Source organism: Oncorhynchus mykiss, chromosome 7, assembly GCF_013265735.2.
Source record: "Oncorhynchus mykiss isolate Arlee chromosome 7, USDA_OmykA_1.1, whole genome shotgun sequence".
Classification (NCBI taxonomy): Eukaryota; Metazoa; Chordata; class Actinopteri; order Salmoniformes; family Salmonidae; genus Oncorhynchus; species Oncorhynchus mykiss.
In genome coordinates, this window is record NC_048571.1 from 58,639,560 (window position 1) to 58,665,178 (window position 25,619).

Below are 25,619 nucleotides of genomic sequence, written 5' to 3' on the forward strand. Positions count from 1 at the left end.
ATTTGATCTGGTTGTTTTTTTGAGTTCCCAGTTCAAAACAACTGGGAACTCGGAAAAATACGAGGTCAAATCATGACGTCAGTGATCTTCAGGTCTAGATTGAGGCCAGAGTTCTCGAGTTGGAATTCCGAGTTGGATGACCGTTCAAGTAGATTTTTCCCAGTCTGAGCTCGTTTTTTTCTGAGTTCCCAGTTGTCTTGAATACACTGAAGTCGGAAGTCTGATAATTCCGATTTCCCAGTACCGAGTTCCCAGGTGTTTTGAACATATTATCCGAACTCCGCCCACAATGATGCCTTGTTCAAGGCGCCAGGGAACTCGGAATTCTCTGACTTCAGTGTGTTCAAGACAAATGGGGACTCGGAAAAAAAATGTGCCCCCGAGATGGGGAAATTTGTTTGAACGGTCATTCAACTTGAAATTACAAGTCGAGAACTTGAGCTCTTACGTTCCGAACTGAAGATCACCGAAGTCATGACTTGACCTCGGTTATTTCCAAGTTCCCCGTTGTCTGGAAAGCATCATGAAGCTCACACGCCTCCTGGTAAAAACAACAGCAAATGGGCAACGATGCCTGTTTATTGGATATTCAAATAGGAGGAGTGGTCACCTTCATCGACTTCATGAAACCAACACAGGAAACAAGGAAGGCTACCTGAGGAAGAGTATATACAACAAACTACATGTTTTAAATGTGTTATATTTGTATAGTCTAGTCATTCAACTGTAGGAGAAATAAAAAGTGGTTGCAATCTATAATGGATCCTAACGATTTCAACAGTGGTGGGCGATCATCAACTTTATCCGACAATGGACAACAGTCACCTGGTCATGGCCACTCGCTTGTTAGAAAATCGGTCTCCGAGGCATCCGTGAAAAGGCAAGCGGTGAAGAGACATCATCATAAACACAATCTGAAGCATCGGTATGAATTTCTTGAAACTCTTGGAAAAGGGACTTACGGAAAAGTGAAGAAAGCAATCGAGAGATCCGGTAGAATGGTAAGGTTTTTTTAATGCTTATTCTCATTTTCAAATGTGTAATGAGTAGCCTTTTTTTAAAAATATTTAATGATTTTTCATTACAGTTTCATAGAATGTTTAAGGTTTAGGCCTTTAATTCATCTGTTGGCCTACTTTGTTGGCTTAATTATGTAGACTGTTGTAGTATTTGTACATTATGCGATAAACTACAAAACCAAAAGTATGTAGACACCTGCTCCTCGAACATCTCATTACAAAATCATAGGCATTAAAATGGAGTTGGTCCCCCCCTTTGCTGATATAATAACATTGACTCTTCTGGGAAGGCTTTCCACTAGATGTTGGAACATTGCTGCTGGGACTTGCTTCCATTCAGCTTCAAGAGCATTAGTGAGGTCGGGCACTGATGTTGGAAGAGTAGGCCTGGCTTGCATTCAGCGTTCCAATTCATCCCAAGGTGTTCGATGGGGTTGAGGTCAGGGCTCTGTGCAGGCCAGTCAAGTTCTTCCACACCGATCTCGACTAACCATTTCTGTATGGACCTCGCTTTGTGCACGGGGGCATTGTCATGCTGAAACAAGAAAAGGCCTTCCCCAAACTGTTGCCACAAAGTTGGTAGCACAGAATCTTCTAGAATGTCATTGTATGCTGTAGCATTAAGATTTCCCTTTACTGGAACTAAGGGGCCTAGCCAGAACTATGAAAAACAGCCCCAGAGCATTATTCCTTCTGCACCAAACTTTACAGTTGGCACTATGCATTGGGGCAGGTAGCGTTCTCCTGGCATCCACCAAACCAAGGTATGTCCGTCGGGCTGCCAGATGGTGAAGCGTGATTCATCACTCCAGAGAACGCTTTTCCACTACTCCAGAGTCCAATGGCGGCAAGCTTCACATCACTCTAGCCGACGCTTGACATTGTTCATGGTGATCTTAGGCTTGTGTGTGGCTGCTTGGCCATGGAAACCCATTTCATGAAGCTCCAGACTAACAGTTCTTGTGCTGACGTTGCTTCAAGAGGCAATTTCGAACTTGGTAGTGAGTGTTGCAACTGAGGACAGACCATTTTTACGCAATACACTCTTCAGCACTCGGAGGTCCCGTTCTGTGAGCTTGTGTGGCCTATCACTTCGCAGTTGAGTGGTTGCTCCTTGACATTTCCACTTCACAATAACATCACTTACAGTTGACCAGGGCAGAAATTTTACAAATTGACTTGTTGGAAAGGTGGCATCCTATGACGGTGCCACATTGAAAGTCACTGAGCTCTTCAGTAAGGCCATTCTACTGCCAATGTTTGTCTATGGAGATTGTATGGCTGTGTGCCCCATTTTATACACCTGTCAGCAACTGGTGTGGCTGAAATCGCAGAATCCACTCATTTAAAGGGATGTCCACATACTTCTGCGTATATAGTGTATCTGATGCCATGTCAGACCAAATTGTTGTGTTGAACAGAGGAGACTGAAGCAAGCACACGTAATTGTGTATGTTCTGTCATGACTCACTCAAACTACAATGACACAAAACAATGACACCCTGTGAGTGGTTCACCAGGAGCTTGAATAGACTTTCCTTTTAAAAACAAAAACAGGTCTTTCCATTAGCACACCCATATCGCCTTTACACTGTAGAAACTCCTAAAAGTGGGTGTTCGCCTGCTGGTGTTTATAGGCCTGTGTTATTTCACCCATACCATTATCTGTGTGCAGCCAACATGTTTTGATGAGACTTTATAAACCGGTAGGCTACAAAATCGGCAATAGATTAATTCTGTGATCTTTTCCACACTGTGACCTACCCTTGTTTGGTTGGATCTACTTAGACTAAACATGTCCAGGCTATTGAGCACCCAACATGTCAGAACAAAGAGGCACCAAACTGGCCTGTAGCCTATTCTGCAATGCCTGCCTGGCAGTGAATAGCTCTGTGGGCAGACAGTTGGCAATTTGACACTGGTATCAGAGGTTTCTGGGAAGGCACGCCACTTTCTATTTACCCTCAGTTTTGGAATGTGTTGAGTAAAGATTTAGACAAATGTATGTTTGAGTAAGAGTTCAACGGTTAAGACAACAGGACATGCTCTGGGATGGTTCAGTACAGTCCAATATACCTCCCACATATCCAGACCATAACAATGTATGTGCACTTCTTATCTGTCCTAAAGAACATCTCCAAACAGTCTGAGCTCATTCACCTCTTGGGTACGTTGTATACAAGAATGAGTTATAATGACCGACTACTTGGCAATAGATGCCAATGACTATGAATGACCAGTACTGACAATTGAGAGCCATACTGGAAAAACACATTGTTATTGAAGTTTCAAACAGGGCATTAAAAGTGTAGTTCTCATCTAATCAAGCACAAGACTGAAATGTGCGTAACATGTTCCTGTGTCAAGGGCAACCCACCTCCAAATACAATTTAGTGATCCATCAAAATCATCTTTAGACTTGACTGGGGCAGTTACATACATTTAATGCAGGGGATTTGAAATGCAGGAGTTGGGTGGATAACAACCACTACCTTGTAGTTTACTGACATGTGAGTTAGCAAAGTGGAAGTCCATGTCCCAAAATCTCAACACTTTTCAAGTCCCACATAATCCTGTCCTCATGGTATTTATTATGTGTAAAATGTGACACCGAGGTGTAATCTGTAACCCAGATTTGTCCTTGGAAAGGACACTGGAGTTTTGGTGTCTCCTGATGGGGTGGTAGTTGGTCATCCTAAAATGGCTCTCTAATCTAGGCCTACCTCTCAGGTATGAAGGAGGGACAGCTGGGTAAATTCCCACCTGGCTGAGGTGCATTCCTGTCCTGTAGCCTAGGGGGAAAAAGAGAGGGGGATGGGAGAATGAGGTTTAAAAAACAACAACATTTACTTGTGATTATTCACAATTTGTTTGCTGACAAACATCAAACATTCAGTATGTAATTTGTATGTTCAAAACAAATAATATATTTGTCAGTATTAACCTCGGTGAACAGTTGCAGCAGTTTTGTAGCCAAAACTAGGCAACATTGGGTCATAACACGATGCCTCTATGGTGTAACCTTGGACTTCTGTCATATTGATCAGAAGGAGGGGGGTTAGAGGGGGAGAGAGGAGGGCAATAGTCTTAGCTAAAGAAAGTTAATTTATTTGTCTCGGAGAGATTAATGGACTGCAACCCTGCATCCTGACCAGTAACGGAGATGTTAAACATCAATATTCAGTTTCACATTTCATTACACTATTCATCATTTACCATTTAAGGAAGCAGGAAACACAATTTGTAGGAAAGAACACGAGGGGTTTTTATTTTGGGGTTTCCTTTGATGTGGTCATAGTAAAGGATTGTTCTGTAAGGAAATGTATATATTTCCCTTTAGGGCAATTCCACGGTAACAGACAGATGCTCACACCCTTCTTGACTGTGGACATGCACAAGCACAAAGATGCAGTATATCACTCATTATATTTTGAGATAGAAGCAGGGAGAAAACAACAGTTGAACATTCTATGCTGACCTTCAAAACATGCATGTGCTGAGGTGTCTAAAAATAAGTTTGGTTTATTTGTCCATGAAAGTCCATGCTAAATCAGCTGGGGTTGGGCCCTTTCCAAGCAGTGTGCTGTTAAAGGTTGGGGAAACATCCTGAGAAAATTGAAGAAAGTGACGATTGGAATTCCCCTCCCAAAACTTCTGTATAGACTTGGAAGATAAGTGTCGTGTCTGCATACCTGGCTGGGCTGGCTGTATCATCACACACGGCTTGTTCCATCTCTTCCAGTCTAATGGCACAGCGATGTATAACTCAATGCTGGGAGTGACCTTTTCATACAATGGAGGGCATCATTTTGAACTACAGTCTCTTATCATTGTGTTCTGCTGCTCCTATCCCTTTGTGAAATCCTGTATGTTTCATATTACATAATCAAAGGAGCTTCATCTTCAGGGGTAGGCCTTCATTGTAAATAAGAATTTGTTCTTAAACTGACTTCCCTAGTTACATAAATTAAATACAATTGGTCCTCGCCACAGTGTTTTACAGAGCCAGTATTTGGTGGCTATACTCCACCTGTGTTGAGGAATAACACACTAACATGACGTTAACACTGGCTCAGTGTGACTTGAGCATTAGTTTGGCCATGAATCCAGTCAAGACACAACAACCTCAGGATTCATCCTGAGGTAAGTAACATTGATAGGAGAAGACGTATCCAGACTATGACTCATAGGAAGAGGCTGTGAGTGTGAAGGTCTTGTCTGGTATTCCTCCTCCTGTCAAGGAGTGTTTCTGTGGTCTTTATTAGGGTGAATGTGAAGGGCTGAAGAAGACCACATTCTCTAACCATCGGCTGCCCCTCATCACCCCCTCTTCTCTCCTTTTGATATACTTTTACGCACTCTGAGTTGGTGTGGAATCCCATACATCTAAACAAGCCTGCATCACATGGGCTAAGACGCATGCACACTCCTTCATGTACACATGGATAGAGTGCAATCTATTATACATACAACAATATAAAAGGCATATAGGTAAACATTAGCACCAATCACAGATAGCATCTCAACACGCATGTTTCACACAGGCAACCATATACACACAGATATGCTGACATTTAGTCACACCCTGATGCATGTGTGCATTTAAACTCTGTCACTTCTATTCAAATGATCTAATTCTGTGGGCCTCACTGACGTCATACGAGACAATGCATTTCATCACAGCAGCCAGTACACTGTCCCTCCTTCTACTGCCCTGTCACAGTAGCACTATGGTGTTTTCAGTTAACACTTTCTAAACTACGTTTCTGATTGCTCCTTTCATTTGAATAAATTGTTTCTAATCTACATGTTGCCTAACCTCTTCCCCAGGCTACATGTTGCCTAACACACTTGATTAGGTTTTTAAAAAAACAAACAATTACTCACTTTGTTTTAGTTTGGTATTTTCTTTGTAAACTCGGCAAAGAAAGAAACGTCCCTTTTTCAGGACCCTGTCTTTCAAAGATAATTTGTAAAAATCCAAATAACTTCACAGATCCTCATTGTAAAGGGTTTAAAAACTGTTTCCCATGCTTGTTCAATGAACCATAAACAATTAATGAACATGTACCTGTGGAACGGTAATTAAGACACTAACAGCTTACAGACGGTAGGCAATTAAGGTCACAGTTATGAACACTTAGGACACTAAAGAGGCCTTTCTACTGACTCTGAAAAACACCAAAAGAAAGATGCCCAGGGTCCCTGCTCATCTGTGTGAACGTGCCTTAGGCATGCTGCAAGGAGGCATGAGGACTGCAGATGTGGCCAGGGCAATAACTTGCCATGTCCGTACTGTGAGACGCCTAAGACAGCGCTACAGGACGGACAGCTGATTGTCCTCGCAGTGGCAGACCACGTGAAACAACACCTGCACAGGATCGGTACATCCGAACATCACACCTGCAGGACAGGTACAGGATGGCAACAAGTACTGCCCGACCTACACCAGGAACACACAATCCCTCCATCAGTGCTCAGACTGTCTGCAATAGGCTGAGAGAGGCTGGACTGTGGGCCTGTTGTAAGGCAGGTCCTCACCAGACATCACCGGCAACAATGTCTCCTATGGGACCGTCGCTGGACCAGACAGGACTGGCAAAAAGTGCTCTTCACTGACAAGTTGCGGTTATGTCTCACCAGGGGTGATGGTCGGATTCATGTTTATCGTCGAAAGAATGAGCGTTACACCGAGGCGTGTACTCTGGAGCGGGATCGATTTGGGGGTGGAGGGTCCCATGGTCTAGGGCGGTGTGTCACAGTATCATCGGCCTGAGCTTGTTGTCATTGCAGGCATTCTTAACACTGTGCGTTACAGGTGAAGACATCCTCCTCTTTTCTCTGCATATATCAATGATGTCGCTCTTGCTGCGGGTGACTATCTGATCCACCTCTACGCAGACGACACCATTCTGTATACTTCTGGCCCTTCTTTGGACACTGTGTTAACAATCCTCAACAAGCCTCCAACTGCTCTTAAATGCTAGTAAAACTAAATGCATGCTCTTCAACCGATCGCTACCCGCCCGCCTAGCATCACTACTCTCGACAGTTCTGACTTAGAATATAACTATAAATAGCTAGGTGTCTGGTTAAACTGTAAACTCTCGTCCAGACTCGCATCAAACATCTCCAATCCAGAATTAAATCTAGAATCGGCTTCCCATTTTGCAAGAAAGCCTCCTTCAGTCATGCTGCCAAACACCCTCGTAAAACTGACTATCCTACCAATCCTTGACTTTGGCAATGTCATTTACAAAATAACCCCCAACACTCTACTCAGACTGCATCCAATCTGCTATCACAGTGCCATCCGTTTTGTCACCAAAGCCCCATTTACTACCCACCATTGTGACCTGTATGCTCTCGTTGGCTGGTCCTCGCTACATATTCGTCGCCAAACCCAGTTCCTCCAGGTCATCTGTAAGTCTTTGCTAGGTAATGCCCCGCCTTATCTCAGCTCACTGGTCACCATAGCAACACCCACCCGTAGCACGCGCTCCAGCGGGTATATTTCACTGGTCATCCCCAAAGCCAACACTTCCTTTGGTCGCCTTTCCTTCCAGTTCTCTGCTGCCAATGACTGGAAATTGCAAAAATCACTAAAGCTGGAGACTTTTATCTCCCTCACTAACTTCAAGCATCGGCTGTCAGAGCAGTTTACCGATCGCTGCACCTGTAAATAGCCCATCCAACCAACTACCTACCTCATCCCCATATTTGTTTTTGTTTTTCTGCTCTTTTGCCACCAGCATTTTAACTTGCACATCCTCATCTGCACATACAGTTGAAGTCAGAAGTTTACATACACCTTAGCCAAATACATTTAAACTCAGTTTTTCACAATTCCTGACATTTAATCCTAGTAAAAATAGTCTTAGGTCAGTTTGGATCACCAATTTATTTTAAGAAGGTGAAACATCAGAATAATAGTAGAGTTTATTTATTTCATCACATTCCCAGTGGGTCAGAAGTTTACATGCACTCAATTAGTATTTGGCAGCATAAATTGTTTAACTTGAATCAAATGTTTCTGACAGAGCTGGTGTAACGGAGTCAGGTTTCTAGGCCTCCTTGCTTGCACATGCTTTTTCAGGTTTGCCCACAAATTGTCTATAGGATTGAGGTCAGGGCTTTGTGATGGCCACTCCAATACCTTGACTTGATTGTCCTTTAGCCATTTTGCCACAACTTTGGAAGTATGCTTGGGGTCTTGTCCATTTGGAAGACCCATTTGCGACCAAGCTTGAACTTCCTGACTGATGTCTTGAGATTTTGCTTCAATATATCCACATACTTTTCATGCCTCATGATGCCATCTATTTTGTGAAGTGCACCAGTCCCTCCTGCAGCAAAGCACCCCCACAGCATGATGTTGCCACCCCCGTGCTTCATGGTTGGGATGGTGTTCTTCAGCTTGCAAGCATTCCCCTTTTTCTTCCAAATATAACGATGGTCATTATGGCCAAACAGTACTATTTTTGTTTCATCAGACTAAAGGACATTTCTCCAAAAAGTATGATCTTTGTCCCCATGTGCAGTTGCAAACCGTAGTCTGGCTTTTTATGGTGGTTTTGGAGCAGTGGCTTCTTCCTTGCTGAGCGGCCTTTCAGGTTATGTCGATTATAGAACTAATTTTACTGGGAAGTTAGGCCTTGAAATAGATCCACAGGTACACCTCCAATAGGCTAATTGACATAATTTGAGTCAATCAGAAGCTTCTAAAGCCAGGACATCATTTTCTGGAATTGTCCAAGCTGTTTAAAGGCACAGTCAACTTAGTGTATGTGAACTTTTGACCTACTGGAATTGTGATAGTGAAATAATCTGTCTGCAAACAATTGTTGGAAAAATGACTTGTGTCATGCACAAAGTAGATGTCCTGACCGGCTTGCCAAAACTATATTTTGTTTTCAAGACATTTTTTGAGTGGTTGAAAAACAAGTTAAGTGTATATAAACTTCTGACTTTGATTTTAACATCTACTTGATTAACTGTCTTTATATTGTGCTGTTTGGTTTCTGTGACATTCCCTTGGCAGGACTTGCTACAACATTTAGTATATTGATCGTCTTTGAGAATAAACTGATTCATGTTTAACCTGTCAGTGATGGTGGATGCTTTATATCAGGCGTGCCAAACTCATTCCATGGAGGGTCTAGTGCAGGGATCCTCAACTAGATTTAGACGTGGGAGGATTTTGTTATTTATAACTTTTTTTCCGAGCGGATGGTCGAGGTAATAAGTCCCTGATCTGATGCATGACACAACCCTAAGACATGGTATATTGACCAAATACCACAAACCCCTGAGGTGCCTTATTACTATTATAAGTGGGTTACCAGTGTAATTAGAGCAATACAAATAATTGTTTTTTTCATAGCCATGGTATATCAGACCGTATACCACGGATATCAGACAATCAGCATTCAGGGCTCTAACCACCCAGTTTTTATTTTATTTTTTATTTCAAGTCATTTGGATTGCAAATTGACTGCAAGAAGGCCAAACACGTTTGACTAAAACAATAATTTCAAATCTCGCTTACATTTGTATACGATCATGTGTCTGTTATTTGTGGGAATACTTGGGAAAAGATTTCTGAGAGAACCCAAATGTACAGCCTTTTATGTCCAGCAATAATACAATTTTGCTCAGAAAACTTGGGGGGGAAATCCGTCTCGTGGGCCGCCAGTTGAAAACCCTGGCCTGGTGTCTGCTGGTTTAAGTTTTTTTTCCTTTCAACTAAGACCAAGACAACCAGGGGAGGGGGAGTTCCTTACTAAACAGTGACCTTAATTCTTAATGTTCTTAATTCCAGTGCTTTACTTTTTAGATTTGAGTGTATTGTTCGATATTACTGCACTGTTGGAGATAGGAGCAAAAGCATTTTGCTACACCTGCAATAACATCTGCTAAATATGTGTATCGGACCAATAAAATGTGGGAGGAGCGAAACCCTGCAGACACTACGCCCTCTGTGGAATGAGTTTGACGTGTGCAATTTAAAGTAAACACAGTTTGTTCTAATGCATACCTTTCACAAAGCCTTATTTTATTGTTCTTCTCTTTACGTTTACCCAGGTTGCCATTAAGTCCATCAGAAAGGAGAAGATCCAGGATGAGCAGGACCTAGTGCACATTCGCAGAGAGATTGAGATCATGTCCTCACTCAATCACCCCTACATCATCACCATATATGAAGGTACATACGTCTGTGTCTCAAATCCCAATGAGGTATTTTTTTATTTAATTTGCCCTTTTATTTAGACAGGGAAGTCACATTGAGACCCAGGTCAGCCCTGTTGATTTTACAATAGTCACGCACAGATACAGTACTAAAACTTATCGGGAACAAAACAATGAGATGTGATCAAATTGCATATGTGATGAAACGTGACACCTGAATAAGATGTTTCACACTGAACTCTGTGGAGCAGAGTCTGGTCACGGAAGACTTTATTTGACATTGAGCCGTTATTGGTTACATAACCCGCTGCAGTGCCATTCGAGCTTCACAATTCCCCATCACCACTGACGTGTTTTCCCTGTAACAACCCATCCCGCCTATGTTGCCGTGTACCTTTTGTTTGACTGTTTTCCTGTGTGTGGCCTCGCAGTGTTCGAGAACAAGGACAAGATTGTGATTGTGATGGAGTATGCTAGCCGAGGTGACCTTTACGACTACATCTCTGAAAAGCAGAGGATCTCAGAACGCGAGGCCAGACACTTCTTCAGACAAATCGTGTCAGCTGTACACTACTGCCACAGGGTAAGGCATTGCATCTCTATTAGTCTGTCTTGACAGAGTATGAGATTTGGTTCTGAGATTAGCCTACATCTCTGTACACTTGTTTTGTATTTACCAATAGAGTGGTCTCATATATAATTACAGCCATCTTGTTTTTCTTAAATCAGCTGAAACAAAGAACAGACCACTGTTAAATCTCCATCAGTGCCCACAACATGCTGTACCTCATGGGCATATTTGTGACTGGGCACACAGGGACAGTAAGTAGGCAGGGAACCCCACTAGCCTGCCCACTCATCAGCCTCCTCCCTAGAGTGCTGGCAAAGCCACCCTGGCAGTTACATAATGGGCATCATTCACCGTCAGCCAGCTCTGTAGGGTGAAATGAACCGTTAGGTTTATGGCGAGCCAGCGTCAGGGCCAAAGGCCATTCGTCTCAACACAATCACACACATACACACCCTCTCTCTGTCTCTCTCTAATGAGGATGCGAGGGAACAGACAGGCTCTGTGAACACACATGCACACACAAATCTACTCGTTACTCCCCCAAGGCCCAAAGTAGTGTTGCAAACAATCACTGTCTTTAGAGTACTTGGTGTGATAGTATACTGTTTTTCTGTACATTACAGTAAGAACCACTTAGGCCTGTTCTCTGTGAGGTAGGAAGAGTTTAGTACCATATAAAACCGACCTGAGTTGACAAAGTGGAGGAAATGGGCCGGTAAAGGCTCTCTCTCTGCTATCCAGCTGTCTATTCTGTTTGTCTTTTGTCAGACATGTCAATATTTGAGGTACTTTATTGCTGTTTGAACTGTATGAAATTGCTCTTAGGCTGGTTGTTTCGTGGTAGAATATTGTTGGTCCAATAGAATGTGGTCCCTCATTAAGTCAACTATTTTGTATTATCAATTTGATGTACAGTACATTTAGAAACAAATGTATATCAAATCAATAAGTAGTATGTTCTGAACCCTTTTACAGTTACTAAAAGCATTATTCTATGTTCACTGGCTCTTGTTGCTTTGAGGTGAAGAAAACATACATCAAATTAAAATGGAAATTCCGCATAGTTAAAATTTTAGCCCATTTTTGAGTGATTGTAACAGGAGTTGCAAGACAAATAGTTTGACCTGCATTTCTTGAAGTTGAACTAAATTTAAGCTCTTGCTCCACGCCTGTCAGAGGCATGCCCCCCTGTAGAGTGGAGGACAATGGAGCATAGCTGACATTCCAGAACAATCTTCTGTTGGAACAACCTCTGTTCTGACCCAAATGTTGAGGGCTTCACTCTTTTTTAAATTTTTTTTTATTTTTTCAACACATTGTGGGCAAATAGCAAAGACTCATATCTGCCATCTTAGGTGTCAGCTGTGTCAACATGAAGACCTTAATAGTTTATCTTCTTCCCATCACACAGAATGGGATAGTACATCGGGACTTGAAGCTGGAGAACATTTTACTAGATGGAAAGGGCAATATTAAGGTATGGACAAAGGGCTACTGTGACAATCTACAATCTTTATCATGTGCGCACCTGAGGCATTCACACGTAGGTCACTCTCATACCTGCACAGTTCACACTGCAATGTTGCTTGGAGAATTTACTCATGAACAACTCACATATTGGTGGAAAATGATTCCCGCCATCCACTCCAATTTGGTTCTCTCTACTTTCACTTGTTTGTAGTTCCTAGTGTTCATTGAATAGTGATTGTATCTAATGGCAAACTTCTATTTGATTGTTGTTCCAGATTGCTGACTTTGGGCTGTCCAACCTGTACCGTGGTGATGAGTACCTGCAGACGTTTTGTGGCAGCCCTCTGTATGCTTCTCCAGAGATCGTTAACGGGCGGCCGTACAAAGGGCCCGAGGTGGACACCTGGTCGCTGGGTGTTCTGCTCTACACCCTGGTCCATGGTGCCATGCCTTTCGATGGGCAAAACTACAAGAACCTGGTCCAACAGATTAGCACTGGAAACTACCGCAAACCCACCAACCCTTCAGGTGAGAGTATTGCCTCTCCTAACTGGGATGTAGTTCTGCCATGTAGTGGTGTGTGTGTGTGTGTTTTAGTTACATCTCTGCTGGGCTACAATAAGATATATCAGTTGTAAATACTGCTGTATGTTCTTCCTCCCTGTCTCAGATGCCTGTGGGCTGATTCGTTGGATGCTAATGGTAAATCCTGAGCGCAGAGCTACCATAGAGGAGATCGCTGGACACTGGTGGCTCAACTGGGGTTACCAGAAACCCCTACTGGCCGAGGGTGAGAATGCGACATTGCTACAACCAAGTGAGAAGACCACTGCATCCACACAGCAGCCTGGAGGCCTTGCCAGCATTGCCAGTTGGCTGCGTCGAAACTCCCGGCCCTTACTGGAGAACAGCTCCAAGGTGCGCTGTCTGCTGCGGTCCCACGGGAGCGGTGGAGGGGATGTGGTGCGTCAGCGGTCCCTACGGAGGTCACGCAAGGAGAACAACGTGTCCCAGACCATGAATGATGGGGCCACCGCTCGGCCCTCCAAGGGCATACTGAAGAGACGAGGTAGCCTGAAGCAGAAGGCCCTCAGCGAGGCTACAACCTCAGTGATGGAGGAACCAGTGAGGGACTATGAACTCTCCACCCCGGCCCAGCCCCTGCCTGTTGCATCACTGCCCCGCAAAGGCATCTTGAAGAAACCAGCCGAGCGAGAGTCTGGCTACTACTCTTCCTCCCCAGACAGCAGTGACTCTGCCCAGACACCCCAGGCCCAGCTCTGCCCCTCAGCACCGCCCCACCGAAAGGGAATCCTGAAGCGCCATGGTAAGTTCTCTTCAGGCCTACTGCAGGAGTTTGGGTCTCTGGACCAGCTGGCGGCCTCCCTGCCAAGGGGGGGCACGAGAGCACGACCCAGCGGGGCAATCAGCGAGGACAGCATCCTCTCCTCGGAGTCCTTTGACCAGCTGGATCTGCCTGACCGCGTGGGGCCAGAGGCACCCAGCGAACGCCCAGCCAAGGGCACCATGAGGGGCTGCGTGTCTGCTGACAACCTCCTGGACATCCGAGAAGAGGGGCTTGGGCAAGACCTGCTGAGGCAGAGAGGACCCTGGGACATGGCCTGTTACCAGTCTGGGGTGGCTGACAGCGCTTTCTCCATCACAGACTGTGAGAACGTGACAGAAGCCTACAAGCATGCCATGGTGATCGGAGGAGCTGCAGCCAGCTGAGGACCAGCAAGTGTCCCAGGACAGTATAATACAGCATTCTCAAAGGACTGAGGCAGTTGTTTAAAGTTGGCTGATAGCTGAACACATTTGTGGTAATGTGTGACTTGATAGCCAAAGTGGTATAGGAGAAGTGCGAAGCTACAGTAGCCACTCGTGATGTGACATTGTTTTGATGCAGTACTATAAGAACTTTACCAAAAACAGATTCTAGCAAAGGGAGAAAGAATCTAGGCTCATATCAGACTTATTGCTAGTTTAGACAAACATTGTAAAATAAATGCCTTTCAATTAGTTAACTAGATCAGAGGTTTGAGTTATTCCCATTTTTTTGTTTCTTTGCCAGGGATATCCAGACTTCAATACAATATTTTCTTTCAGGGACTAAATGTTTAGTCAGAAAAACAGTGTTTTTCAAAAATATTGGTAGCTGTTAATTGTGACATTTTGTCTGGACCAAGTTCCAATTGACTTTGGGGGGTTTTCAATGTTGACTTTTGGATTTTGATTTCAAAATGTAGCATTTTTGTTCAGGGTTTGAGGGAATTGACAGTTTAATACCAAAGCTAAAATGTGAAAACATGTAGAGCACTATTTTTTTCTCTGTCCAATCACCATGTTAATAAGACAGATTCATCTGGGCCTACAGAGTCTACTACTGACTGTTATGGTTAAACTTTTAGAACTGGAATTGATTTACACATGGAAAGATGACTCACAATAATAAGTAATGGTAATAATGACATCCATTAAAGGGGCAATCTGCAGTTGGTACATCCATTATTAAACATTTAAATGAATGATGAATATAACTTATAGATGCCTCATCAGCTTAGTTCAACTGTCGTACCCCATCAGAACCCAAAATATGAGCTTGTTATACTCCTTTTGTTTTAAACAATGTAAATGTAAACTGAAACTAATCTTGAAATCATGGATGGTCAGTCCCTTTATACATAGCTCTGTACATTTTGAGTGGTTACATTTCTCCAGCCCCACCCCTCAGCTGTTTACCGGGTTACCGCTTTATTGTTCAAACTGCAGATTGCCCCTTTAAGCCCTGAGGCACACTAGCACGAACTTGTCTAACCTGCTACTATTCTATTCAGCCTAAGTTTACTCTGTGTACAGTGCATTTCAGATGAAAACGGGGGTTTACAGTAAATGTTCCTCAGTCTTTTGGCGGGTTAAGTATTGTAGCAGTATTCCAGTTGTTCTCTGGAATTAAACCATGATCTTTAGCATGTGTGGTAACTAGTTAATGTGTAACTTCCCCAGAGTGAACTGAAGAACTAGTTCAGACCGATATGTGACATTTTTATGAGTTAATGAATTTACAAGGACGGGTCTAAAGGTGCGTTTCGGTTTCCCAGTAACAGCATGTGGCCAAAGACTGGTATTTGCAACTTTGATGTGCCCTCTGGGCATTTCATGATTATGACTAGGATCGATTCAATTTATTCTGTTTTAACACCTAAACATGATTAATACTATGAAAAATTGTGCCTAGGAGCTGCTCAGACTATTGAAATCTGATAATTATATAAAATGTTTCAGGGTTCACTTGAATGTGGAACAAACTGCACACAGAGCTTTGCACAAGGGGCTACAACATCAAGTTGCTGTTCAATGACTGGAATGTGGTGATTTCTTATTGTTGGTTATTAATAGGTTGATTTTATATTTAACACTGTAGGGATAAAGGGAAATAGAACTATTTTTAGTAGTATACAAGAGCGATCAACAAAGGAGGTTAAAACACAAAGATATTCACACTTTGATGCTCAAACAGATTCAGGTGATTATTTTTTCCCCCCCTCAGTATTATACAGGAACTACAAAATGTTCATACAGTTCCATTAAGTGACCTATCCAGGCCCGTCTTGTTAGCCAACTCAACCATAATATGTTGCCATGTTAATAAATACAGGTAAATGTAAGCAATTTGTTTTTCATGAGTTGGACATGATCCATGTTTGCCAAAGTGCCTGGCTTATCTGTTGTCGACTTGGCCAAGTAAATCATTAAAAAAAAAATGAAATTAACTGTACCCATATGAATGATTCCTTTATTGTCTTTGAACTCGTTTGTGACATTTATGGTAGTTGTGGCTTTACTATTGATTTAGTAGGCTGATTATGGTAAAACGCTGATACCAGGAAACAATGCATGGCATTGCTTGTGCTTATCAAATTCTGCTGGCATTAGCCAAGATATAGAGGTGTATTGTAACCGTCCTGAGTGAGTGACTGTTCGCAGGATGCGAGAGATATCAGAAGGGGTATTTAATACAACTCCATGAAAAGCATCATTTTTTTAATAATAATTCATAATGTATTCACAGAACACCACTCAGCAAACTCACACAGTGCAAACATTGAAATGGAAATTCAGTAATACTTCTGGCAATATCACAAATAGCATGTTTCAGTTAAAAATATACCCCTCCGTGGTAACTTCAGAGAGCAGTGAGAAACTGTGTTCCCTGAAGCTAGCGACAGTAACTTAAGTTTTAAAACGTCCTTAAAATAACCTTAGCAGCAACAGCATAGCAACGACAAAGAACTCAAATACACTGAAATGTAATGTAAACAGAAAAAAACCTTGACATCAAAAAGATCTCCACAATCCATCATGTGTGAACACAGTAATGCTTATAAGACATGTCTTTTCTTACCACATACATTTGTTTTAGTGACTGCCAAAAATAGTCTTACGGGGTAGTTAAGACACCTGCCTCATTATGGTATAAATAAGCTCCAGTCATTGTTAAGTGATTGTCTGCTTGGTGTCATCTCTAGCCCAGTGGTGACAGGTGTACGTCCTGGATGTCAGTGGGGGTGTAGCTGAACTCTGGGCCAGGCGTCCCTGAACAGCAAGCCCCTGGTGTCTGGGGGCAGGGGGGCAGGCTGAGCTCCAGCACACCCTCCAACTGGTCAGAGCAGCAGCAGAGAGACTCCTGTTTGGGGACAGAGCAGTAAAGAAAGAGTTTAAGATTGGTGAAATGAAAATCTGAAACATCAAACTCCAGTCCTCACCAACCAAGGCCCAGAGAAAACAATGACATTTGTACTATTAGTTTAAAAACCAGTTTGCTTGCTTCTTTAAATAAAGGAGGCCTTTTTTTCTGCACCTTGTAGAGTAGGAGGAGCCAGACAAACAAGGAGGAGTCAGACAAACAAGAAAAATACAGGCATTTGCTTGAAGAGGAAGCAGACAAGGTTAAAAGGAGCAGCAGGTTTCTAGTTAAATATTCGCCTCACCAGATCAATGGCCAAGATGTTAGCTAGCAACTGCATAAGTGAATCATTGGATAGAGCTCCTTCCAGGAGCTTCAGTCTGCGAATGGCAGCGCCCACACTGGCACAGGCAATAGTGGAAGGCAGGAACACAGAGAACTTAAACTCTAAAAGCAGGGAGATAAACAAGAGATCAGCGGAAATGTAATACCTATAGGTTTGACAAGTCTGTTATCCTAATCTGTTTAGATGACAGAGCAATTGTCAGACCCACTTTGTGGACAAGGAACGTAATACCAGATGTGCAACAGAAAACAATTTCTTAACAATTGTGAGTTAGTGGTTTGGAGCAGACATCATTGATCGCTGAGGCAGGATGCCATAGGAGTAGAGGAATGCTGCGATTATAGACCCGCCCTGACAGACAGACAATAGGAAGTGCTTAAAGACGAGACAATGAATCAATCTCAGGCAATCCTTTCACCCATACCTCATAGAATAAGTTTCAAAGTCCGGAATGGTCCAAATCCAGATACAATAAAACAGCCTATTCAAAATGACCATGACTGTATCCCAGTGACTGGTTGCCTCGGGCAACCTCGTGGGAGATTTGTGGGAAATCAGGCCGTTGAATGGACGGGCATGGGTCTTTCACACCGCACAATACAGGATTACACAAACTCACCCCCACCCCCAAATGAACCGCTGACACATCGTAATCAAAGTTATGGCTGCTGTGTGCCCTTTGTTTGCCTCACACAGAGCCACTTGATTTCTTGAAACACAAGCTATTATCATCATTAATCAAAGAAGTGCCACGCACATAGAATAACACGCACATAGAATAACAAAGTGATGTTTGTTTTTCTATGATACTTGACTTGTAGGCCTAAATGTTTCTGCATTACTAGAAGCAACAGTCACACATCACCATGAGTTACCCAATGCCTGCCTCTACCTGTGGCTGCCAGTGCAATGTAGGAGTGGACATGCCTGCGCAAGGCATGGAGGTTGTGAGGGATTATGGGTATGCCATGAAGAATTTGCTCCAGGAAGTCAGAGGGTAACACAGAAGCCAGGTCCCACTCTAACCCTGCCACCACCACAAGTTCCCACTGCTGCAAAACAGACACACACACAATACATTAAATCCGCATAAGCTTCAACTGCTGCATAACATAAATACATACAGTGGGGCAAAAAATATTTAATCAGCCACCAAGTGTGCAAGTTTTCCCACTTAAAAAGATGAGAGAGGCCTGTAATTTATCATAAGTACACTTCAATTATGATGGACAAAATGTGAAAGAAAATCCAGAAAATCACATTGTAGGATTTTTAATGAATTTATTTGCAAATTATGGTGGAAATAAGTATTTTGGTCACCTACAAACAAGCAAGATTTCTGGCTCTCACAGACCTGTAACTTCTCCTTTAAGAGGCTCCTCTGTCCTCCACTCGTTACCTGTATTAATGGCACCTGTTTGAACTTGTTATCAGCATAAAAGACACCTGTCCACAACCTCAAACAGTCACACTCCAAACTCCACTATGGCAAAGACCAAATAGCTGTCAAAGGACACCAGAAACAAAATTGTAGACCTGCACCAGGCTGGGAAGACTGAATCTGCAATAGGTAAGCAGCTTGGTTTGAAGAAATCAACTGTGGGAACAATTATTAGGAAATGGAAGACATACAAGACCACTGATAATCTCCCTCGATCTGGGGCTCCGCGCAAGATCTCACCCCGTGGGGTCAAAATGATCACAAGAACGGTGAGCAAAAATCCCAGAACCACACCTAGTGAATGACCTGCAGAGAGCTGGGACCAAAGTAACAAAGCCTACCATCATTAACACACTACGCTGGCAGGGTCTCAAATCCTGCAGTGCCAGACGTGTCCCCCTGCTTAAGCCTGTACATGTCCAGGCCCGTCTGAAGTTTGGATGATCCAGAAGAAGATTGGGAGAATGTCATATGGTCAGATGAAACCAAAATATAACTTTTTGGTAAAAACTCAACTCGTTGTGTTTGGAGGACAAAGAATACCTGAGTTGCATCCAAAGAACACCATACCTACTGTGAAGCATGGGGGTGGAAACATCATGCTTTGGGGCTGTTTTTCTGCAAAGGGACCAGGACGACTGATCCGTGTAAAGGAAGGAAAGAATGAATGGAGCTATACATCGTGAGATTTTGAGTGAAAACCTCCTTCCATCAGCAAGGGCATTGAAGATAAAACGTGGCTGGGTCTTTCAGCATGACAATGATCCCAAACACACCGCCCGGGCAACGAAGGAGTGGCTTCGTAAGAACAATTTCAAGGTCCTGGAGTGGCCTAGCCAGTCCCCAGATCTCAACCCCATAGAAAATCTTTGGAGGGAGTTGAAAGTCTGTGTTGCCCAGCAACAGCCCCAAAACATCACTGCTCTAGAGGAGATATTGCATGGAGGAATGGGCCAAAATACCAGCAACAGTGTGTGAAAACCTTGTGAAGACTTACAGAAAACATTTGACCTCTGTCATTTCCAACAAAGGGTATATAACAAAGTATTGAGATAAACTTTTGTTATTGACCAAATCCTTATTTTTCCACCATAATTTGCAAATAAATTCATAAAAAATCCTACAATGTGATTTTCTGGATTTTTTTCTTCTCATTTTGTCTGTCATAGTTGAAGTGTACCTCTGAAAATTACAGGCCTCATCTTTTTAAGTGGGAGAACTTGCACAATTGGTGGCTGACTAAATACTTTTTTGCCCCACTGTGTAGGCTATTACAATAACATAAAATAGGCTCCCACTGACAAAAGCAGAACAGAGAACTGAAAGTGCATTCAACCTGCTATTATGAAGGAATAACACACTTATTGATGAGTCAAAGCTCATTAAATTTATCAGCCATTTTATTATGCTTATGGCGAAAGCACATGGAACTTGTAAACAGATCTTGTGTTTACCAGGAGCTCTGACACTGTAATGGCATTGTCAGTGTAGATGCAGAGCTTGCTGGCACTCAGGGGTACTGTCTCACGCAGTTTTGAGGCCAGGAACATGCAAACAGCACCTAAAAGCTGCAGGTTGGACCTTTGAACAGGGAAGCAACTCATGTAACGGTCCAGATAGTGGATGGCCAAAGGAAACACCTCTTCCTCACACTTCTGCTCCTCGCAAACCTGTTGGAAGAAAGAAGTTTGTTAAACAATGTTAAGTAAGGACTTTATTGGTTTCAGGGATAGATTTGTTTCTATACACATGCATGTTTTCTTGTACTCCTGTCCTCCATGTCTCTCTCGTTTGGCGATAGTATTTTACAGGGGAGCAACTTTGGTTTTAGAAGTGGGGGGGGACCTCGATATTTTGGATTTTTTTATCCAGTCGGATACACTCTCCAAACAGCCTATCAGACCACGCAGAATTGTCCACATGGTCCTAAAGCACACCGTTGCCTTGTTTTGTATCACATTGCAATGATAAAACTGGGGGGGACAAAAATGCAATTTCAGAATGTGGGGGCGACATGTCCCCCGTTCCCAGTGAAAGTTGCGCCCCTGGTATTTTACCCAATCAGTCCAAGCGAGTCCCTCTTACTTTCGGGTGCAATGCAGGCTGATGAGTGCATTAGCTCCATAAGAAAGCAAACTGAGACAATTAACGTTAATATTGGATGACGATGGTCAATTAAAGAATTACATCCGATTTGACAGCAGAAACGTATCAAAATCAACACTAACCGTGACCTGAATGTCTTTCACTTTGGATATTTTGTCATACATTACCTGTAGCATCCATACTGCCAATATTCTCCGCATATATGGCTGAATGTCTGTCTGAATCGTGCCGAAGTATGATGGTGAGGCCCGACTGGTCTTTTCCAGTGACAGAAGGTTCTGCAATGCTCGACGGTCCCGTGTCAGGGTCGGGTCAGAGCTGGCCCGAAGAGCAGCGGAATTCATATATTCGGTGGTGCTTTCTGAGGCGGCTTGGAATCGTCCATCCTCGTGACACAACAACTCCATTAGAGGGTTGTTTAGACAACTTTAGTAGGGTCTCTCTCAGTTAGCTAGCTTAGCTAACAAACACAATACGTTAATTGGCGTTAGCGAAGTTTTCTACCTCTACCTCCGTATCAGCTATTATAGCTAGCTAACAGAGCAGAAATGTTCTGGATTTTCTGAAAATTCAGAATGTCATTTGTCGTCAAATAGCAGGTCGGGTTCCTTTCCTCTCATTCACATGACTTTAATTCGCTAATGTTATATATGTGAAATCTAACGTGTAGAAGCGAGATGCAGCTACGAGTTCTAGCTAGATGCGAAACGCTATGCCCCCTAGCACCATGGGAATTTCAAACGCAGCTCGAGCTGTCACACCTTGGAGTCATCTGGAAGGCCAGGCCAGGGTACCAGTCAGGGGGGGATTCTGGCCTTTTTTGTGGATGGTAGCAATACAACTTAAGACATTTTACTTTTTAAAAAGCCAAACAATTTATTTAAAAAAAAACATGTCGAAATGTTTTTGGAAAGGCATGGCGGATTCCAGATCACGGGACCGAGTTCTGCAGCTCCCGACGGATCTCTGCAGAAATCTGGGGGGTGTCTGCAATTTGAGCAGCTCCAGCAGAGCATCCCAATGTTCCGAGGCCTGGTCGGCCTTGTAGTGCTGCGCCATGGTGAGCAGACTTTGGTGCCACTGCGGAAGAACAGGAAGTGGCCGACCAGGGCATCCAGAACACGGAAGGGCAGGGCGTATTTCTTGTCCAGTAAGAGTCGCAGGAAGATGATCCATTGTACTCAATCGCTGCCAGTTTGAGCATGGCAGCACTGCAAAAAAGAATAATAATAATTTGTTTCCTGCATTATTTCCAGAGGACAAGTGGTGGCAAACCCTGCAGTTCTACTACCTTCAATACTGTACCATACATTCACATTAATTACCATTTACATAATCAGCGATAGTCAAACTGCCACGCCAGGTTAAACACTAAGTCCCTAACCAGAACGGCAAGCCGAGCAATTACGTTAGGGCATCGTAGATCATACAAAATTGCACACATAACTCAGGTAAAAGTGTGTCTCTTACCCGGAATGCACTACAGGGATTGAGCACTTTGTGAATATGCTGCCAATGATGATAGCCTCTCTGAGAGTGCATGTTGGAAATTCACAGCTCGGGATCAGGATTGCCTGAGTGAGAAAGCGAGCCAATGTGTGAACACACATCCAGTGACACATGAAACATGCTGTTTAGAGTTAGTCGTTAGTTGAACATGTTAAATAGATCATAGATGATCATTGTTATTTACCTTGAGATAAACACTCAACCTAAGGTAAAAATGTTTTAGTTTATTGGTTAGCATCATAGCTTTTCTGACCACTCAAATCCTTGCTTTCTTTACTGAGGAACCAAAATAAATCTGGTCGAGTTTATGATCTGATTAAACAATACTGCCACCTAGTGGCAGTGACTGTAAAACGCACACAGAACTAAATCCAGTATACAGATAGAGAAGTCCACAAATGTTGAATGCCTGACAGCAAAATGTATATTATCTTAATTACTTTCATTCCACATTATTACATCCTGGAAACTTTACATCTGATTATCAACCACGTTTTCAGATGATCTACCTGACTATATCTCTCCCCTTTGATACAGGCTCTTGATTTGTCTCACCTTTGAACCATGCCCCTGGCTTGAAAAAAGCATTCTTCAGGGCCATGTGCAAGTTTTTTAAATTTTATACTCTGCAATGTCCTCTCGTATCCTTGGCAGTAGCACCATGTTGTAGAACCGTTGGGCCATTCGCTCCTTCAAATTGGCTGCTTTGCATGATGATGTATTGTTGTCTTTACCTTCTTGACATTGCGGCTGTTGTCTGTGCCAAATATTGTTTGGACCATGTTTTGTGCTGCTACCATGTTGTGGTGCTACCATGTTGTTGTCATGTGTTGCTGCCTTGCTATGTTGTAGTCTTAGGTCTCTCTTGATGTAGTGTTGTGTTGTCTCTCTTGTTGTGATGTGTATTTTGTCCTATATTTATACAGTGCCTTGCGAAAGTATTCGGCCCCCTTGAACTTTGCGACCTTTTGCCACATTTCAGGCTTCAAACGTAAAGATATAAAACTGTATTTTTTTGTGAAGAATCAACAACAAGTGGGACACAATCATGAAGTGGAACGACATTTATTGGATATTTCAAACTTTTTTAACAAATCAAAAACTGAAAAATTGGGTGTGCAAAATTATTCAGCCCCCTTAAGTTAATACTTTGTAGCGCCACCTTTTGCTGCGATTACAGCTGTAAGTTGCTTGGGGTATGTCTCTATCAGTTTTGCACATCGAGAGACTGACATTTTTTCCCATTCCTCCTTGCAGCTCGAGCTCAGTGAGGTTGGATGGAGAGCATTTGTGAACAGCAGTTTTCAGTTTTTTCCACAGATTCTCGATTGGATTCAGGTCTGGACTTTGACTTGGCCATTCTAACACCTGGATATGTTTATTTTTGAACCATTCCATTGTAGATTTTGCTTTATGTTTTGGATCATTGTCTTGTTGGAAGACAAATCTCCGTCCCAGTCTCAGGTCTTTTGCAGACTCCATCAGGTTTTCTTCCAGAATGGTCCTGTATTTGGCTCCATCCATCTTCACATCAATTTTAACCATCTTCCCTGTCCCTGCTGAAGAAAAGCAGGCCCAAACCATGATGCTGCCACAACCATGTTTGACAGTGGGGATGGAGTGTTCAGGGTGATGGGCTGTGTTGCTTTTACGCCAAACATAACGTCTTGCATTGTTGCCAAAAAGTTCAATTTTGGTTTCATCTGACCAGAGCACCTTCTTCCACATGTTTGGTGTGTCTCCCAGGTGGCTTGTGGCAAACTTTAAACAACACTTTTTATGGATATCTTTAAGAAATGGCTTTCTTCTTACCACTCTTCCATAAAGGCCAGATTTGTGCAATATACGACTGATTGTTGTCCTATGGACAGAGTCTCCCACCTCAGCTGTAGATCTCTGCAGTTCATCCAGAGTGATCATGGGCCTCTTGGCTGCATCAATGATCAGTCTTCTCCTTGTATGAGCTGAAAGTTTAGAGGGACGGCCAGGTCTTAGTAGATTTGCAGTGGTCTGATACTCCTTCCATTTCAATATCATCGCTTGCACAGTGCTCCTTGGTATGTATAAAACTTGGGAAATCTTTTTGTATCCAAATCCGGCTTTAAACTTCTTCACAACAGTATCTCGGACCTGCCTGGTGTGTTCCTTGTTCTTCATGATGCTCTCTGCGCTTTTAACGGACCTCTGAGACTATCACAGTGCAGGTGCATTTATACGGAGACTTGATTACACACAGGTGGATTGTATTTATCATCATTAGTCATTTAGGTCAACATTGGATCATTCAGAGATCCTCACTGAACTTCTGGAGAGAGTTTGCTGCACTGAAAGTAAAGGGGCTGAATAATTTTGCACGCCCAATTTTTCAGTTTTTGATTTGTTAAAAAAGTTTGAAATATCCAATAAATGTCGTTCCACTTCATGATTGTGTCCCACTTGTTGTTGATTCTTCACAAAAAAATACAGTTTATATCTTAATGTTTGAAGCCTGAAATGTGGCAAGAGGTCGCAAAGTTCAAGGGGGGCGAATACTTTCGCAAGGCACTGTATATATAAAATATATTTAAAAAAAAATCCAAGCCCTCGTCCCCGCAGGAGGCCTTTTGCCTTTTGGTAGACCATCATTGTAAATAAGAATTTGTTCTTAACAAATCAGATGGATCAACACCCTCCCTTTCTTTCTGTAGTCTCTCCAACACCTTTAGATCAACTACTGGAGGCAGGAGTAGCCATGGTTGATTTACAGGAATAGCTACTGTTGGACTAAACTCCCATCTCCCAGTCCCATCTCCTTCGCCTGGGTATTACCCACCCAAAGCTTGTGTTCTGTCTTCGCTCATGTTCCCAGCATGCCTGTAAAATCCCTTTCGCAGGATGAGACACCCCACGTTCCTGTAGGTTGACCCAATAATTAATTGCCAGCTGCTGTCTCCTAATCTGCAATGGCGTATCCCCCATCTCCACCTGTATTGCATCCAATTGGGGTGTCCGAAACGCCCCACTACATATTCAGAGTCCTTTCCAATGAGGTCCGGCCTGCCGAACCATACACTATACTGCCATAGTCTATTACAGATCAGATCAATGCAACATACATGGTCCTCAATGAGGAACGCCCAGCCCCCCACTCCTTCCCTGTCAGACAGCGCATCACATTTATCCCCTTCTTACACTTTCCCACCACTCTCTCAATGTGTTCTGCCCAGGTTAGTCTAGTGCCAAAATATACCCCAAGGAACCTGAAGGCCCCGACTCTCTTCAAGTTTCTCACATAGAAACTC

The 25,619-nt window shown here is 43.0% G+C and overlaps 2 protein-coding genes across 3 annotated transcripts; one reads left to right on the forward strand and one right to left on the reverse strand.

The window, feature by feature from the left end:
- Positions 1-485: 485 nt before the first annotated feature.
- On the forward strand, positions 486-16,019 carry nuak2 (NUAK family, SNF1-like kinase, 2). 2 transcript variants are annotated; one of them, XM_036983633.1, is made up of 7 exons: positions 486-665; positions 782-1,001; positions 10,104-10,224; positions 10,640-10,791; positions 12,191-12,256; positions 12,525-12,777; positions 12,920-16,019. In XM_036983633.1, the coding sequence occupies exons 2-7, from the start codon at positions 999-1,001 to the stop codon at positions 13,978-13,980; spliced, it is 1,656 nt and encodes a 551-aa protein (XP_036839528.1). In that variant the 5' UTR covers positions 486-665; positions 782-998; the 3' UTR covers positions 13,981-16,019. The 2 variants fall into 2 exon arrangements, with proteins under 2 accessions (XP_036839528.1, XP_021465547.1); XM_021609872.2 differs by having other exon boundaries at positions 491-1,001.
- Positions 16,020-16,249: 230 nt separating this feature from the next.
- On the reverse strand, positions 16,250-22,652 carry ccnd3 (cyclin D3). The gene is made up of 7 exons (XM_021609873.2): positions 22,523-22,652; positions 22,300-22,403; positions 20,997-22,040; positions 20,178-20,393; positions 18,175-18,334; positions 17,241-17,383; positions 16,250-16,936 (listed from the first exon to the last, which is right to left on the reverse strand). The coding sequence occupies exons 3-7, from the start codon at positions 21,234-21,236 to the stop codon at positions 16,775-16,777; spliced, it is 921 nt and encodes a 306-aa protein (XP_021465548.2). The 5' UTR covers positions 21,237-22,040; positions 22,300-22,403; positions 22,523-22,652; the 3' UTR covers positions 16,250-16,774.
- Between the last annotated feature and the right edge of the window lie 2,967 nt (positions 22,653-25,619).

Bases quoted from the DNA above. Each gene is read 5' to 3' on its own strand.
- nuak2 (XM_021609872.2), top strand. From the start codon at position 759: ATGGATCCTAACGATTTCAACAGTGGTGGGCGATCATCAACTTTATCC. The intron at 10,792-12,190 runs GTAAGGCATTGC...CCCATCACACAG, and splicing joins CTGTACACTACTGCCACAGG to AATGGGATAGTACATCGGGA. The intron at 12,778-12,919 runs GTGAGAGTATTG...TCCCTGTCTCAG, and splicing joins CAAACCCACCAACCCTTCAG to ATGCCTGTGGGCTGATTCGT.
- ccnd3 (XM_021609873.2), bottom strand. From the start codon at position 21,236: ATGGAGTTGTTGTGTCACGAGGATGGACGATTCCAAGCCGCCTCAGAA. The intron at 20,394-20,996 runs GTAATGTATGAC...TTCTTCCAACAG, and splicing joins TGGCAGTATGGATGCTACAG to GTTTGCGAGGAGCAGAAGTG. The intron at 17,384-18,174 runs GTAGAGGCAGGC...CCCTGCTTTTAG, and splicing joins CATTGCACTGGCAGCCACAG to AGTTTAAGTTCTCTGTGTTC.